General features: G+C 41.7%; 1 protein-coding gene across 5 annotated transcripts in view; it reads left to right on the plus strand.

Moving 5' to 3' along the window:
* The window catches only part of LOC134349538 (transmembrane protein 182-like), a 54732-nt gene that overhangs the window by 18617 nt on the left and 20555 nt on the right, over positions 1 to 15560 (plus strand). Inside the window, exons 2-4 of one of the 5 annotated variants that reach the window (XM_063054020.1) lie at positions 2235 to 2330; positions 2906 to 3043; positions 12763 to 12859. In XM_063054020.1, coding sequence (XP_062910090.1) covers positions 2235 to 2330; positions 2906 to 3043; positions 12763 to 12859 — 331 coding nt within the window. Of the gene's footprint in view, positions 1 to 2228; positions 2331 to 2905; positions 3044 to 12762; positions 12860 to 15560 lie in introns of all 5 variants that reach the window. The other 4 variants (XM_063054018.1, XM_063054021.1, XM_063054019.1 and 1 more) reach the window with 4 other exon arrangements.

Here is a 15560-nt window from a genome sequence, read left to right on the forward strand (position 1 = left end):
GGCATGGTTCAAGAGGACTGGAAAATTGAAAATGCCACTTCATTCTTCTAGAAAGGAGAGAGACGGTAGAAAGGAAATTATAGGCCAATTAGTCTGATGTCAATGGTTGGGAAGATGTTGGAGTCAATTGTGAAGGACATAATTTTTGTGTACTTGGAGGCACATAATAAAATAAGCCATAGTCAGCATGATTTCCTTAGGGAAAATCTTGCCTGACAAATCTGTTGGAATTCTTTGAAGAACTAACAAGCAGGATAGGCAGGATCAGTGGATGTTTTGTCATTGTATTTTCAGAAGGCCTTTGACAAGTTGCGACATATGAGTCTGTTTAACAAGTTAAGAGCCCTTGGTATTACAGGCAAGATTCTAGCATGGATACAGCATTGGCTGATTGGCAGGAGGCAAAGAGTGGGAATAAAGGGAACCTTTTCTGGTTGGCTGCAGGTGACTAGTGGTGTTCCACAGGGGTCTGTGTTGGGACTGCATTTTTTTTAACTTTATACGTCAATGATTTGGATGATCTAATTGATGGCTTTGTGACTTAAGTTTGTGGATGATACAAAGATAGATGGAGGGGCAGGTAGTGTTGAGGAAATGGAGAGGTTGCAGAAGGACTTAGGCAGATTAAGATAATGGACAAAGAAATGGCAAATGGAATACAGTGTAAGGAAGTAGTTATGCACTTTGGTAGAAGGAATAAAAGTGTAGATTATTTTTTAAATGGAGAGAAAATTCAAAAATCTGAGGTGCAAGGGGACTTGGGAGTCCTCATGCAGGATTCCCTAAAGGTTAATTTGCAGGTTGAGTTAGTAGTGAGGAAGAAAAATGTAATGTTAGCATTCATTTTGAGAGGACTAGAATATAAAAAAGGATGTAATGGTGAGGATTTACATGACACTGGTGAAGTCTCACTTGGATTATTGTGAGCAGTTTTGGGTGCCTTATCTAAGAAAGGATATCCTAACATTGGAGAGGTGTCAAAGGAGGTTCATGAAAATGATTCCAGGATTGAAAGGCTTATCTCATGAGGAGTGTTTGATGACTCTGGGCCTGTACTCCCTAGAATTCAGAAGAATGATGTGGGATCTCACTGAAACCTGTCAAATTTTGGAAGAGCTCTATTGTGTGGATGTGGAAAGGAATTTTCCTATGGTGTGGATCTAGGACTAGAGGGCAGAGCCTCAGAATAGAGGGACATCCATTTAGAATGAAGATGAGGAGGAATTTCTTTAGCAAGAGGATGATGTATCTGTGGAATGCATTGCCACAGGCAGCTGTGGGGGCCAAGTCATTGCGTATGTATAAGGCAGATGTTTATAGATTCTTGATTGGACAGGGCATGAAGAGTTACATGGAGAAAGGAGGAGATTGAGGCTGGGAGGGAAATAGATCAGCTGTGATGAAATGACAGAGCAGACCTGATGGACCAAATGGCCTAGATATTCTCCTATATCTTATGGTCTTATGTTCAGCATCTGCATAGAGTAGGAAAGGAGGAGATAATAATAAAAACAGAAAACAGTGAAAATCTTCAGTAGGCCAGGTCATGTATGTTGGACGGGATACAGAATTAATATTTCAGATGAAAGATCCTTTGTCAGAACTGGGATGGAGACAAAAGAAGCTTGTTTAGATGCAAGGAAGGTGGCAACGGGGTGTGTATCTAATAGGGTAAAAGTGGGGCAACCAAGAGGATTAGTTGTAAACAAGGTTATCTGGGAGTGAATGGGAGCAGGTAGAGAGGAGGTGGAGTCCAGGTATCTGTGGGAGTCAGTGGGTTTGTAGTAATTGCCAGCAGATAGTCCATCTCCTAAGTGACAGAGAGATCCAGAAAGTGGAAAAAGATATCAGACATGGGCCAAGTGAATTTGAGGATGGGGTGATGGTTGGTAGAAAGGTTAATAAAATTTAGCGAGCTCCGACGACTCATGCAGGATGCAGCACAAAAGCTGTCTACAATGTCATAGAAAAGAATTGCATAATAGTGCTGTGTTATATTTGGAACATGGGCTATTTCATGTAGCAAATGAAAAGGCGGGCATAGAAAGGCCCACTTGAATGTCAATGGCTACACCTTTGGTTGAGGTTGTTACATACGGCAGTTCATAGTTTGAAATCCAATCTTTACCGTAAATCCATGGTCTCACTATTTAACATTTCATTATGTTGCTTTGTCTATGATGCATTTAATGAGTGTGATGTTGTCTTGTACACATTCCTTTTATGAGATTCAGGAAGTTGGTGGGTTGCAAGGTTCACCTAAGATTCTGACCGAATCTGTTGACAACACAACTGACCTGAGATCTGGCATAGTGTCAACCTTTCCCATGGTAAGGTTTGCATTTTTAGTTTTTTTCTGAATATTTGTGTTTTGCTTCTTTTTGTGCTTTTAGACAAGTTACAAATGAATTGACACTGGCCCCTTCAGTAAACAAAACTGTTAACAAAACCACTGCAAGTAATTCTCCATGATTTAGTTTCATTTGCTGCCCAAAATCCTGCTTTTTAAAACTTTCTTTTACTAAACAGTTCAACATGTATTCACCATCCAACCTTTACAGAAGTCTGTATCCTTTATAGTTGTCAAAAAGGTAAAGCATAGAATCATAAGCTAATATTTATTTTGCTAGTGGACCTAACAAGATTAAATTACTATAAAGTTGGGATGGAAATGCATTCGAACTAACTAACAGCATGAGTAATTTTGTAGACACAAATACAATAAAACTTATTTTGGGATACTTCTTGGAATGTAACCTTTTAACCAAAGTAACCATAAACAATATTTTAAGTTTTGTTACAACATCAGTTTGGGCTTTCAAAAGGGAATTGGAAGGGCACTTAATGAATATGGATGGGACTGATGGTGTTGCAATGCTCGATTAAGCACATAGTTCTGTTTCAGCAGACTTCCAGTGGAAGCACCAAATCAAGTCGAATGGAACCAGTGTTGCCTAGAAATAGAATCGTTCAGTATTGGAAGCGCACTAAGAAATTTGTTCGCCCTTCGACACGCAGAGGTGTTTACACACTTCTTGCGTTGGTGAGTAAAATAGCCAAATAAATGAAATGTTGTTTACAAATTTACATATTCATCTCCTTAGACTTAGTGACTATATCAATCTCAAAGCCTTGTATATGAACCTTGTTTGTTAAAAGTGTCATAGTGAGACTGGATCTTCACTTGTTTTCTTTCTGCTTGTGAGAATATAGCTAGATTACATTGACACAATTAAAATCAAAATATAGGCAGAGGTGAAATAGATCTTACTTCCTTGTCAATGCTCTTGTGTGCCATTTACAAAATGATGTGAGGCACGAAGTTGCTACCAAAGCTCTATGTGACAGGCAAACAAATTAGCCTCAAATACCGTACATTATGTGAATTATCTTCCAGCCTGTTAGAGGAAACTTGATATGCACAGTTAATACGTAGGCCAAGGTCTTACCCCATTGCAAGCATCTGTAATTTTCTGATTTATGTCATACTCAAACCACCATGTGCTTGCTCTTCAACATTTGTTGTTTGATAGTAATTTATTATAATTCTGTCTCCAGAACTATCATACTTGGAACATTGGAAGTATTCTGGACCCCAGTATTTTGCAGGAGGTGCATTCCAATTGGCTACACAGCCTTGCAATACTTCATCCTCAATAATCTATAAACCATAGTCATAGTCATACTTTATTGATCCCGGGGGAAATTGGTTAAGTGTCAGAATAGAGCTCACCACACACATATATAACCTGTACCAATTCCCATTTTTGATTCCTGTGGAATGAAAAGCAAGTGTTGAGTAATCCTCATAAAGCACTGATTCTGGACCCTTCAGTTCTCTTTAGCCATCACAAACATTTTCTCTGTATTTGTTCAATCTTCCCGAGAACATCCTCAAATTATTTTCTCTGTCAGTCTGCTGATTGCTTGATTTAACAAAACTTAGACTTTAGTGAGTCTGGTGTTTTGCATGTGTCAATGACATTTCTGTTTATAGACAAACAAAATAAAATTTGCAGATGCTGGAAATCCGAGCAACACACGCAAAATGCTGGAAGAACTCAGCAGGCCAGGCAGCATCCATGGAAAAGAGTACAGTCGATGTGTTCAGGCTAAGATGTTGACTGTACTCTTTGCCACAGATGCTGCCTAGCCTGCTGTGTTCCTCCAGCATTTTGTGTGTGTTGCCTGTCTTTAAGTCCATTCAGTGGAATTAACTCTATGAACTCTTCGATTAAGACACTGAGATTGCTTTGCTTAGCTTGTCAGTAGATTTGGAGGTTCTTGCAGAGTGAACATTGGTGATACGTCTTCAATTCTTTGGGCTGTGTATTATAGGCCGTACATGGGACAGCACCGATAACTGCTGTCTTGGTTTTGTGTCTGGTTCAAAGACTTGATTTTCAAACACATTTTTCCTCAAATAGCCACAGGCTGTGATGTTGTACTTAAGGCAATGTTGAATTTCATTATTTTGTTGCAAATACTATATGGTCTCATTGCTTCTTTCCTGTTGGGACACTGTGCTGCATGTTGGGGCAGAGTGCTTCCGGAAACGTAGAGGAGGTTTGACCCAAAAGCAGAGCAGTAGGGATGATTTAGCAGTAAATGATAATTTACTAATAAGCTAAAAAATAACAAGCCACAAGGGGTCACAAAACGAGAGAGAACAGATACTTAACGCATCAAAGCAACAAGATAACTGAAGGCTAGGAGCAACTGGATGAGGCTGACTGGTTTGATGGGTGAACAAAGGACCTTGGATGAGAGCCGGGTTTAAATAGGCTGCAGGTGATGTTGAAAATAAGTGGCAGGTGACTTCTACTAGATGGATGGAGACTGGGAGGTGCATGCCTATGTAGGTCTGACAGGACCCCTCCTCCCCCTAAGGCCACATCTGATGGCCAGGATGATCCAAATGGTCTGGTGGAACATCTCAAAGAGCGATGGATCCAAGATTAAACTGGACAGCACTCAAGACCTCTCTTTCAGGCCATATCCTTCTCAGTTCACCAGGTACTGCACACCCCATCCTTAGTGACGTGAATCATGTACATGGGACCACCTTTCAGCATCATTGGTTCTGGAGGTGCAGGCTCAGCTGGATTGAATGATGAATGGAAAGTGAGCCTGAGGCAGGACACATGGAAGGTAGGTGAGATCCTAAGGTATGGTGTTAGTGCAGGTGGCAAGTGACTCAATTGATGAAATGGGTAATTTTAAAGGGACCAGTGAACTGGGGAGAGAGCTTGTGGCAATTGGTGTACGGGGCAGATCTTGGGTGGATAGCAGACAAGGTCCTCAGGCCAGAGTAGTCTGCTGGGACACCACTGGCAGTTGGCCTAGTGGCAGTAGGCACTGTTGGCAGCTAGGATGCTGTCCCGTGTCCTCTTCCAAGCATTCTGGCATCGGTTAACCAGGGCCCTGATGGATGGAACCTGCACCGTTGGCTCCTGTACGAGGATCAATGGGAGTTAGTAGCCATGAAGCACTTCAAAGGGTGACATACCTGTGGCAGAGGAGGTGTGTAGATTGTAGGACAGTTTGGCCCAGAGCAGATTTTTCTTTCACGTGGAAGGGTTAGTGCTGGTGAAACATCATCCAAACGTCGCCACTTGTTGATTGGCTCTTTCTGATTGACCGTTGGTCTGTGGATGATAGCCAGAGGACAAACACACTGAGCTGCAGAGTAGGGAGCAGAAGGCTTGCCAGAAATGGGCGATGATTTGTGAGCCGGGGTCCGACACAATGTCCTGAGGGAAACCGTGGAAGTGAACTACATGCTGGAGAACCAGGTCCTTGTCTCAGCGGCTGATATAGTTTGAGGAGGTTAATGAAGCAGGCTGCCTGGGAGAACTGTTCCATCACTGTCATGGTCGCCATGGCCACATTAGAAGAGCTCGTGCTCTTGGGGAGGGGACCAGTGTTGAAGGAGCTCTCCCTAACTATATGGATTGTGGTCGTGTTGATGATGAGGGTCCTGCAGGCTGAAAGGGTTCTAGGAATGGGGTGTCTGGCTGATGATCTGGAGGGTTGTTCTATAAGATGCTTGTCAATTCAGAGGGGCAAAGTAATGATGCTTTTGAAGTTGGTGGGTGTTTCCTGGCCGGACAGCTTGTCTTTCAAGCCCTGTGAGGGGCCGCAACAGCAGTGAGCCTGCAGCACTTTTGCATTGCGAGGATCCGGAATTCCATGAGCATGAGCCCTGATGAAGATGAAGTGTTCAATCTACTGCCCCTCTTCCACCTCCGGGATAGTCGAAGACCTGACGCACATCAGTGGAGAATTCCTCATATTTATTGCAAATGGTAGTTTTATTGCCCCAGTCAGTCAGACCTGGCCCAGTCAGGACAATCTTGGCTCAGTCCAGAGAATACAGAGGTGGCTGAAACTCAAATTGTAAGATGCACCGGGACAGCAAGTTAGGGCATTGGGTTGGGGATCCATTGAAGCATCCGGGCACCATAATCCGGGGCCCCACAAGAAGAGATTGACTGGTGAGGGGGTTGCTGAATTGAGACAGAGAGTTGGTTGAAATAGCTTTGGCTATTGTGTTTCAGGAAAAAAAAGGACATCCTGGCTGTGGAGGAGGTGCAGCGTAGGTTCACTAGGTTAATTCCTGGGATGTCCAGACTGTCTTACGCAGAGAGGTTAGAGAGACTGGGCTTGTACACACTGGAATTAAGGAGATTGAGGGGGGATCTGAATGAGACATATAAGATTATTAAGGGATTGGACAAGATAGAGGCAGGAAATATGTTCCAGATGCTGGGAGAGTCCAGTACCAGAGGGCATGGTTTAAGAATAAGGGGTAAGTCATTAAGGACAGAGTTGAGGAGGAACTTCTTCTCCCAGAGAGCTGTGGAGGTGTAGAACGTGCTGCCTGAGAAGACAGTGGAGGCCAATTCTCTGGATGCTTTCAAGAAGGAGCTAGATAGGTATCTTATGGATAGGGGAATCAAGGGTTATGGGGACAAGGCAGGAACCGGGTATTGACAGTAGATGATCAGCCATGATCTCAGAATGGCGGTGCAGGCTCGAAGGGCCGAATGGTCTACTTCTGCACCTATTGTCCATTGAAAGTGGGGAATAGATGGTTAATGGTTTTGTGCTTCTTTGAGATCGTGTACTCCAATTGATGGATGACTTCCTTTAGGTGAATGTACTCTGCTGGGTCACTCATTGGACAACCCATCCTCTCAGGAATTGTAGGGGAGGCGTGACCCAAAAGTAGAGCAGTGGAGCTGATTTAACAGTATTATTTTACTAATAAACTGCACAATAACAAGCCATAAGGGGGCCACAAAACAAGAAGGAGCAGGTATTTAACCCGACAAGGTAACTAAAAGCCAGAAGCAACTGGTTGAGGCTGGCTGTTGAGCTGGCTGGTTTGATAGGTGAACAAGTGACTGTGGATGAGAGCTGGGTTTAAAAAGCCTGCAGGTGAGGAGTTGTAAACAAGCGACAAGTTACTCCTGTCAGCAGGGTGGTGTCTGCCTGGGCAGGCCTGACAGAATAGGAGAGACATTTTTTTTTCATTGATTTAAATATTGCACCTATTTTGCCATCTGTTTTAGCAAACACATTGATGGCGTTAGAGCTTGGCCTACAAAAATGCACAAACACTGGCATCATTTCTGTATTGGACCGGATGAGTTTAACTGTGGAATAGAAGCAATGTCGGCTGAGCAGTGCCATTTGCCCTGAAGGATAATTCCACTCTAACAGAAGTATGTTGGAGAAATGTTGTCGTGCCTCGGTGGGAAAGATTCAGAAAGAAGTTAGAGGAATAGCACTGCTTTACCTAACACCAGTTTGCAATAACATTGGGTGAATTGAGAAAATTTGGCTAGTGTCTTAGATTGTGTGCCATTATGTACAAAATGGAATAACGGATTCAGATTTCTGTTAGCAGCCAAATTTGAGAGGTGTACTCCATAGTTTGGTTAGTTGATGGAACAGAGACCTAAGTAAGGTGAAAAACACCATTGCTATTAGTTGTTGATGTACTATCTTTTTCCCTGTTTGATCGATCTATCTACCTCATTCCTTGATTTAAATCCCTACCTACTGCATGAGTGACATTATTTCTGACAACATTGCCCCTAGCCTGTTTTAACTGGAATTTGTCCTAATGGAGCCATTCCTTTTTTTCCCTAAAGCTGTTGCTTATGTCCTAGAAATAAAAATTACTGTCTCCCATAACATTCTCCTTAAGATGCTAATCTTTTTGTAGATTAGAATTTCTTCATGATTCAAGCAACAATCCAGAAATTATTTGTTGGGATGTGATTTATATTATTGAGAAACGTATTCCAAGAAACACTGTCAGCAGAACCTTAGTCTTCATTTTTTTCTGTACTTGTTTCTGTACTATTCCTGTACTTTCAGTTCCTGATAACTTGTTCCTGCCCTGTTAAAGTTGAATCTGAATGAAACTCGGGAGTCCAACTCCTTATAGTTACAACAGTTTATTGCGCCTCCTGCAGGAGTTTGAGACCCAGTTGTCAAAGGGAAGGCACGCAAGAACTGCCACCATCCGACAAGTGGCCCTGTTCCCTCAGGTTACAACCATATATTAATGCATAGTAAGCCCCATACATTACTGTTGCCAGATGTTATTTGAACTGGTACGCCCAACAAGTCTGTTGGTACAAAACTTAGTTACAGATGAGAGAGTCTGTTAGATCAAGGCTTAATTACAGATGGATGTGCTGTCCTGTCCTTATCAGTTATTCCCTTTGCTAGGCCCTGACTTAATTACAGATGGATATTCTTTCCTGTCCTTATCAGTCAGCCCACCCCCCCACACTCAAACGAGGGTACAATATACAATGTTATTAAACTCTCAATGCCTCTTTGCAAGCCAGGGAGAACTGGTAATGAGCCTGTCTTAGCTGGCTGCTGAAGACAGAGTTTACTTCAGTTCAAAAATTCCTATTCAGTCCCAATTATTCTTTTAGCTAGAGGTTACATAGGTTCAAAATGATTTTTTTAATATCCGCAATTCCTCACCTCCACCCACAATCTAAGTTTTCCCCTTCATGAGGACATATCTATTGCTCACAACATTCTTCCCTATCAATGAGATGGCACACAGGTTACTCTTTCCCCTAGCCCAGCACAATCTGTGGCTGAAAATTCACTAAGTACTGATCCCATTTTAAATCCATTATCCAGAAACTCTTTATGGATTGGATAACAGATGAACTGGTGCTCTGTTGTCATGGGGTTATAGAGTAATACAGCACAAAACAAACACTTCTGTCCAACTCAATCATACCAACTGAGATGTCCATCTGAGTCAGTCCAATTTGTCTGTGTTTGATCCATATTTAAAAGTGTCTTTTAAATGTTATCGTATCTGTGTCATCTACTTCCTCTTGGAGCTTGCTTCATAAGCACACCACCTTCTGTGTGAAATTGCCCTTCAAATCCCTTTCAAATGCTTTCCCTCTTGTCTTTGAACTAATCACTTTTGTATGTTGATTTCTTTTCCCTGGGCAAAAGATAGCAATTTATATCCTCATACCTAATCACTCATATGATAAGAGATGGAACACACTCAAAAGATGTGTGTTATGCTGCTGACTTGGGAATGATCCAAAGGGTATGTTCCTGGTTAGAGGAAGGGCAGATGAGCGGTGCCTCTTTCAACCATTTTCATGTTACCAGTTTGGTCAGTTTGTGGGAGAAATGGAAGATGGATGTGAGATTGTATAGGAATGTACCCTTGGATTCTTGCGAATTCCATTGAAGGTCGCTGGTTCTGTGACATTTGAGCCCATGATCTCTAGCACACGCTCCTCTGACTAACTAAATGTAACAGGAGAGATTGTCTCCAATTCTTCTGCAGGACAGCAACCTCATTCCATAAAGGAGAGGGAAACTATCAACATATTTTTTATGTGTGTATGCAATGGTTGACTTTTTGGTGATGGGATGAGGAACCACACAATCACGTTTCCTATCTGACTACATTGTGAACATCATAAGGTTGTGAACATCAAGTGTGAAACTGCGAAGTGTTATTACTTCAGTGAGCCAACCTGTGCTACACAGGTAATATCTTGGATTACAATTTAAGAATATATGAGATTACTTAATTGGTGAAATACCATTAAAAGTAGAGGTCCAAAAAGTACCCTTGTGAATTTACACCCATGTACAATATAATCAAAGATTAGTATTTAATTTTACTGACTCTTTCAATAATTGGAAAGGAATGCAAGTTATTTTCTGGCTTTGCTAAGTCAGGTTTAACGATCTAGAAACTTGGCCTTGGAAGCAGCACGTTTGCAGTTCGGAGTGCTACCTAGGCTTTAGAATACAAACAAAAACTGGAAGCATTGATGAGATCGATAGAGATATGGTTGTCCACATTCTGATATTATTAACATATCATGAACATTAAATGATCAGATTGATGAAGAGCTTGTTAGACTTGCGTCTGGAGGGCTACGGTGTAGAGTCTGAAGTTATACTGCAACTATGACATATTATTCTCCATTCCATAAGACCATAAGACACAGGAGCAGAATTAGGCCATTTGGCCCATTGAGTCTGCTCCACTATTTGATCATCACCGTTTTATTATCCTTCTCAAACCCATTCTCCTGCCTTTTCCCCGTAACTTTTCACACCCTTAGCAATCAAGAACATATCAACCTCCACTTTAAATATACAGAAAGACTTGGCCTCCTCAGACAATGAATACTGCAGATTGACCACCTTCTGGCTAAAGTGTACAGTGCATTCACAGGAATACACTGCACCAAAATGCCCATAATGTATTCCAAGTTCAAGTTCAGTTCCTAACTCCCTCAGCCAGTCTGTTTGATTTACACAATCTCATTTAATAATGCATTTGCCAGGAGTGCATCTGTTTTGTAAATTACTGTTAGGGAAAATGAATGATTGAAGAACCATGGTTATCGAGCTTTGTTTCAAGTGCCTAAGATTTATTATTTTTACCGCCAATGAAGAGAGGCCCTCCGTTGGTCAGGGTCAGTCATGGATGTTATATCCCAGCTGCCTACATGATACACAAGTCAGGCAGTACAGTACGGAGAGCAAGCTATTGCCCATGTAACAGGCCTCCTTCTCTATGCAGCTGATGAATCCAAAGGAACAGCAGAGACCAATACAGTCTGGCACCTGCAGTGTCGCAGGAGTTGCCAGTCAGCGTTGAACTCAACGTAGTACTGCCTTAGGGACTCCAGGTCTAGATGTTACCCCTGGGTTTATTCCTGAAGCCTTCCTCATGACTGACAGCAGAGCTGTGAGATCAGAGTTTTCCTTCTGCAACATGAGCTGCCAACCACAGCTGGTGAGCTCTATCTGCCCGGAGCAACTGGTTTGAAGGTGCTAGTAACTTGCCTTTGCCCCTTCTCCTATCAGTGCAAATTAATTCGCCAAGCTTAGTAGGTAAGCCACATGTGAACACGAGGAGCTAGACTTAGGTGTCAGAGGCTATTTGAGACTACTCTGTTGGGACCATTTAATAGGTAGTGGGAACTTATCCCCACTTCTAGCCCTGGCGATTATGATCTTAAGGAACTAGTGAAGAGAAGCAGCATATATTTCAGACAACCTCTCTACAATCTTTTGGGCATGTGGCCAAGTGGTTAAGGCATTCGTCTAGTGATCTCAAGGTCGCTAGTTCGAGCCTCAGCTGTGGCAGCGTGTTTGTGTCCTTGAGCAAGGCACTTAATCACACATTGCTCTAGTGTCTGTGTGAGGAGTGGCGCCCCACACAGACATCCAATCTGCGCCTTGTAAGGTATGAAAATGCCTGATGCAGGCCTCTCATGGTCTGAGTCAGCGTTCCCTCCCCCTCTCTACAAAACAATGTGAATATATCTTCAAACACGAGAAAATCTGCAGGTGCTGGAAATCCAAGGCAACACACACAAAATATTGGAGGAACTCAGCAGGTCAAGCAGCACCTTGATTCAACTACCTGATGGACAGATGATAGGCTTTGGGTTGTCCCATTATTTGAACCAGATGCCACGTTCACTCTCTTTGAGGCAGAAATTGCTGTAGCATTCTGTGTTCTAGTGTACCCAGCTCAAATTGCCTCAGTACTAATAATGTATGCTTAGCTGGCCAGTTATGTCTGTGAGACCATAGAAATAGAATTATGGTTGTATCACACAATACCTAGTCATTTCTCCATTTTGTAATTTAATGTGTGACTAGACTCCATTTTGTAACTTCTACTTCTGTGTTTCTACACGTCTAGCTGTGGAGATGTGCTTTCACCTTAGCTGCCTCAAATACATATTAACATTGAATCAATAAACACTTGCTGCAACAACATATGAAGAACTTATTAGAAGTGCTCTGTGGGTCAGCTAGCATCTGTGGAGAGAGAAACAGAACTCAGAGGAGAGTTGATTAGCTTCAGACATTCAGCTTGTTTCTCTCTCCACAGATCATGTCAGATCTATAAGGTATTTCCAGAAGTTTATTTTAATTTCTGATTTCTAGCATTTGGAGTTTATATTGTTTTTCCTCTTTTCTCCCTCTAAGTATCTCAATCATACTATCCAGCTGCATACTTGGCAATCAGTTGCTACGCTTTACAGTTGATTGTGTTGTACATAGATTAATATTTTCTTAACTGGAAATCAGCAAACTGTGTAAAACTACTTGTATAACGACACTCAGAAATAAAATACTGAAGTAAAAATCTTAAGTAAAATTGTAAATCTTTCTGCTAATAAATGGCTATCTTTACTTTGTGTGCTGTTACAGAAGGATCGCTGGGTAAATTACCATCATGAGGGTTTCTTCTGGAGATGTTCATTTAGTGACAAGGAGGAAAAGAATCAACATGCAGTATTCATTTACAGTAAGTGAATATAAACAATGAACATTGGACAGTACAGCACAGCAACAGGCTTTTGGCCCATGGTAATTGTGCTGACTATGAACATTTACATTTTGTAGAATCTCTTTAATTTGATTGGGATCTGATGGTATGACACTGCTCTAACCTTCCAGGATTAGGTGCTAACTGTAGCATCTTGTTCCATTGTTTCATTTTCCAATATGTGGTGAGTGCCGTACTGGGAAATCCATGAGGATAGTCCAAGCTTGTCTACACATAGTATTCTACCCTGATCATGGCATCAATTCCCTGTTGGACTCATCTGGACTCTTCCATTGTAGTCTCATCAGTTGTTACTTTCAATGCCAGTCAACTGGTAATCTTGCCTCTGCAGTGATTCGTGGAACAGGATTCACACAGGACTGTCACCATTAGACTTTGATTATTCAGGCAATACACAATTGTAGAATGACCAAATGGTGGATATTCGACTGTAGAAGAGCAATTCAACTACTCTGTTTCAACAAGCCCTGCAAATCTTTTTCTACTGCACTTTCATCTAGCTCTCTTTCAAAAGAATCTGCCTCCAAATCTGCTCTCAGATACTAATCTTAACTTATTTTTTTCATACTTTTGGCTCTTTCGCCAGTAATTTTTATTTGATGTACCCGACCTTCCTGAACCTGCCACAAATGGGAACAGCTGCATGCATCTACTCCATCCATTAACTTTCGAACACTCCCAACTGCCTTCATTCCCAGTTGATCTGTTATCTCCACATAACTAAAGTCTCTCATCTCTAAGTGAGTAAATTAATGTTATTCATGTGAATAATTTTCTATGTGTCAGATTACTTATTATGGATGTACTGTACAGTCTTGTCTGTGGGGGAGAAAAAGAGAAGAGTTTGTGGCTGAACTTGGTGTTTTAGGAAAGTTTGTCTTATCTTCCTTGATCTTGTAAGCTATGTTTCTGTTTATAAATTTCGGGCTCCCCAATGATTTTTAAACTTTTCATTCAACCTACCCTTTCAATATTCTTACCATCAAAATGTTACAGTTCACATTTCTCATCATTAAGCTTCTTTTGTAGTCTCTAATCCCCATTCCTCCACCCCTATTTCACCAACCTGACAATATCTCTTTCAAGTCAATTTGAGATTACTGTCATTGTCACAGAAATATCATGAGGTATAAGTTCAAAGAAAAACTTCCATACAGCAGCATTGCACGCATGCAGATTTCAACAACAATGTGCAGAACATAAGTTAGACATAAATTACACAGGACAGCAAAGCAAAATCCATTGTGCAAAGCAAGACATTGTGCAACAACAAAACGTAATCAGAGACAAGTCCATGCTAGTGCAAGAGGTCATCCATAGTGCTACATTGCTGAGGTAGGATTAGGGTTGAGCAGGTCGGATCAAGAACATCTTGTTGTAGTAAAATAGCAGTTCCTGAACCTGCTGCTGTGGGGCTTCAGGTTGCTGTGATTCCTGGTGGCAGCAGCAAAATGAGGACATGTCTCAGATGGTGGGGATCATTGATGATAGATGCAGCTTTCCTGAGGCAGCTCCTCATGCAGATGCTTTCAGTGGTGTGAAGGTCTGACCCCATGGTGAACCACCTCCTACTTCAATAGGACCCCTAGGATTATGTAATCTGCAGGTAATCTGCAGATTTGAAAATTGTACCCTGTGTAGCCATGTACAAATCATAAAACATATATATTAAGAGTAGTGTTGGCCCTGGGGAACTGCACTATACACTTCTTTCAATCCTGAGAAGGAAATTGCATTACTGCTCTGTTTCCTTGTAACTAATTTTCTATTGATGGTAACACAGCGTATTTTATTCCATGGCCTTCAATCTCAATGGCACCTTAGTTCTTGAAGAGATATACAGTCCTTGGGCATCATCCCAGAATCTAATGCAGGGGTTCACAACCTGGGTTCACAGACCGCTTGCTTAATGGTATTGGTCCATGGCATAAAAAAGGTTTGTCTATCCTGTTCTAAAGATATTTGTATGTTTATGGTCAGGTCCTTTCTAATGTCTTCCCTCCCCGACCCCCCAGCAGTTTACAGGACCTTGTCCTCGGCCAAGTGACATCCACTTCTAGCATACATAGCACTTCAAATACGGTCTAATGAGCATTCTGTGTAACCGAACAAAAGCCTTCATACTTCTGCTTTAAAATTGCCGTGCATAAAAATTCTGTTTGTTTTCCAAATTACTTTTTATATCTAAACGTAAGTATAACTTTGGATCAGTTTTTGAATTAAAACTGTAATCATTTTGATGACCTTTTCTCACTCAGCTATTCCTCAGACAGTACAAGATGTTTGACAATAAGTTATCCTGGCACACAGTCGCTCCCTCCTGGCATTAATTCACAGAGTCAGGATTTCATATAAAACTTTGGTGCCCACTCCATTTTAATTTTGCATCCTCACTTCCTTCATGGCATCCACAGGTTGTGATGCTGCAGGCTGGTTATTGCGGGGAGTGTGCCCTTGAGGTCTGAAATACTGCTCTCAGTGCTGCATGGCAAACTCCTAGCAGCCAATATGAAATTCACCTTGAAGTGGTTGGTTTTCACATGGAAACATATTTTGACTAATATAGGATCGTCCTTTTGCCTATTTTCACTCTACCTTGGCCTCAATCTTGGTATTACGATACAAAAGCCTGAAAGTAATATACCACCAGCTCAAGGAC

Source organism: Mobula hypostoma, chromosome 7, assembly GCF_963921235.1.
Source record: "Mobula hypostoma chromosome 7, sMobHyp1.1, whole genome shotgun sequence".
NCBI classification, from domain to species: Eukaryota; Metazoa; Chordata; class Chondrichthyes; order Myliobatiformes; family Myliobatidae; genus Mobula; species Mobula hypostoma.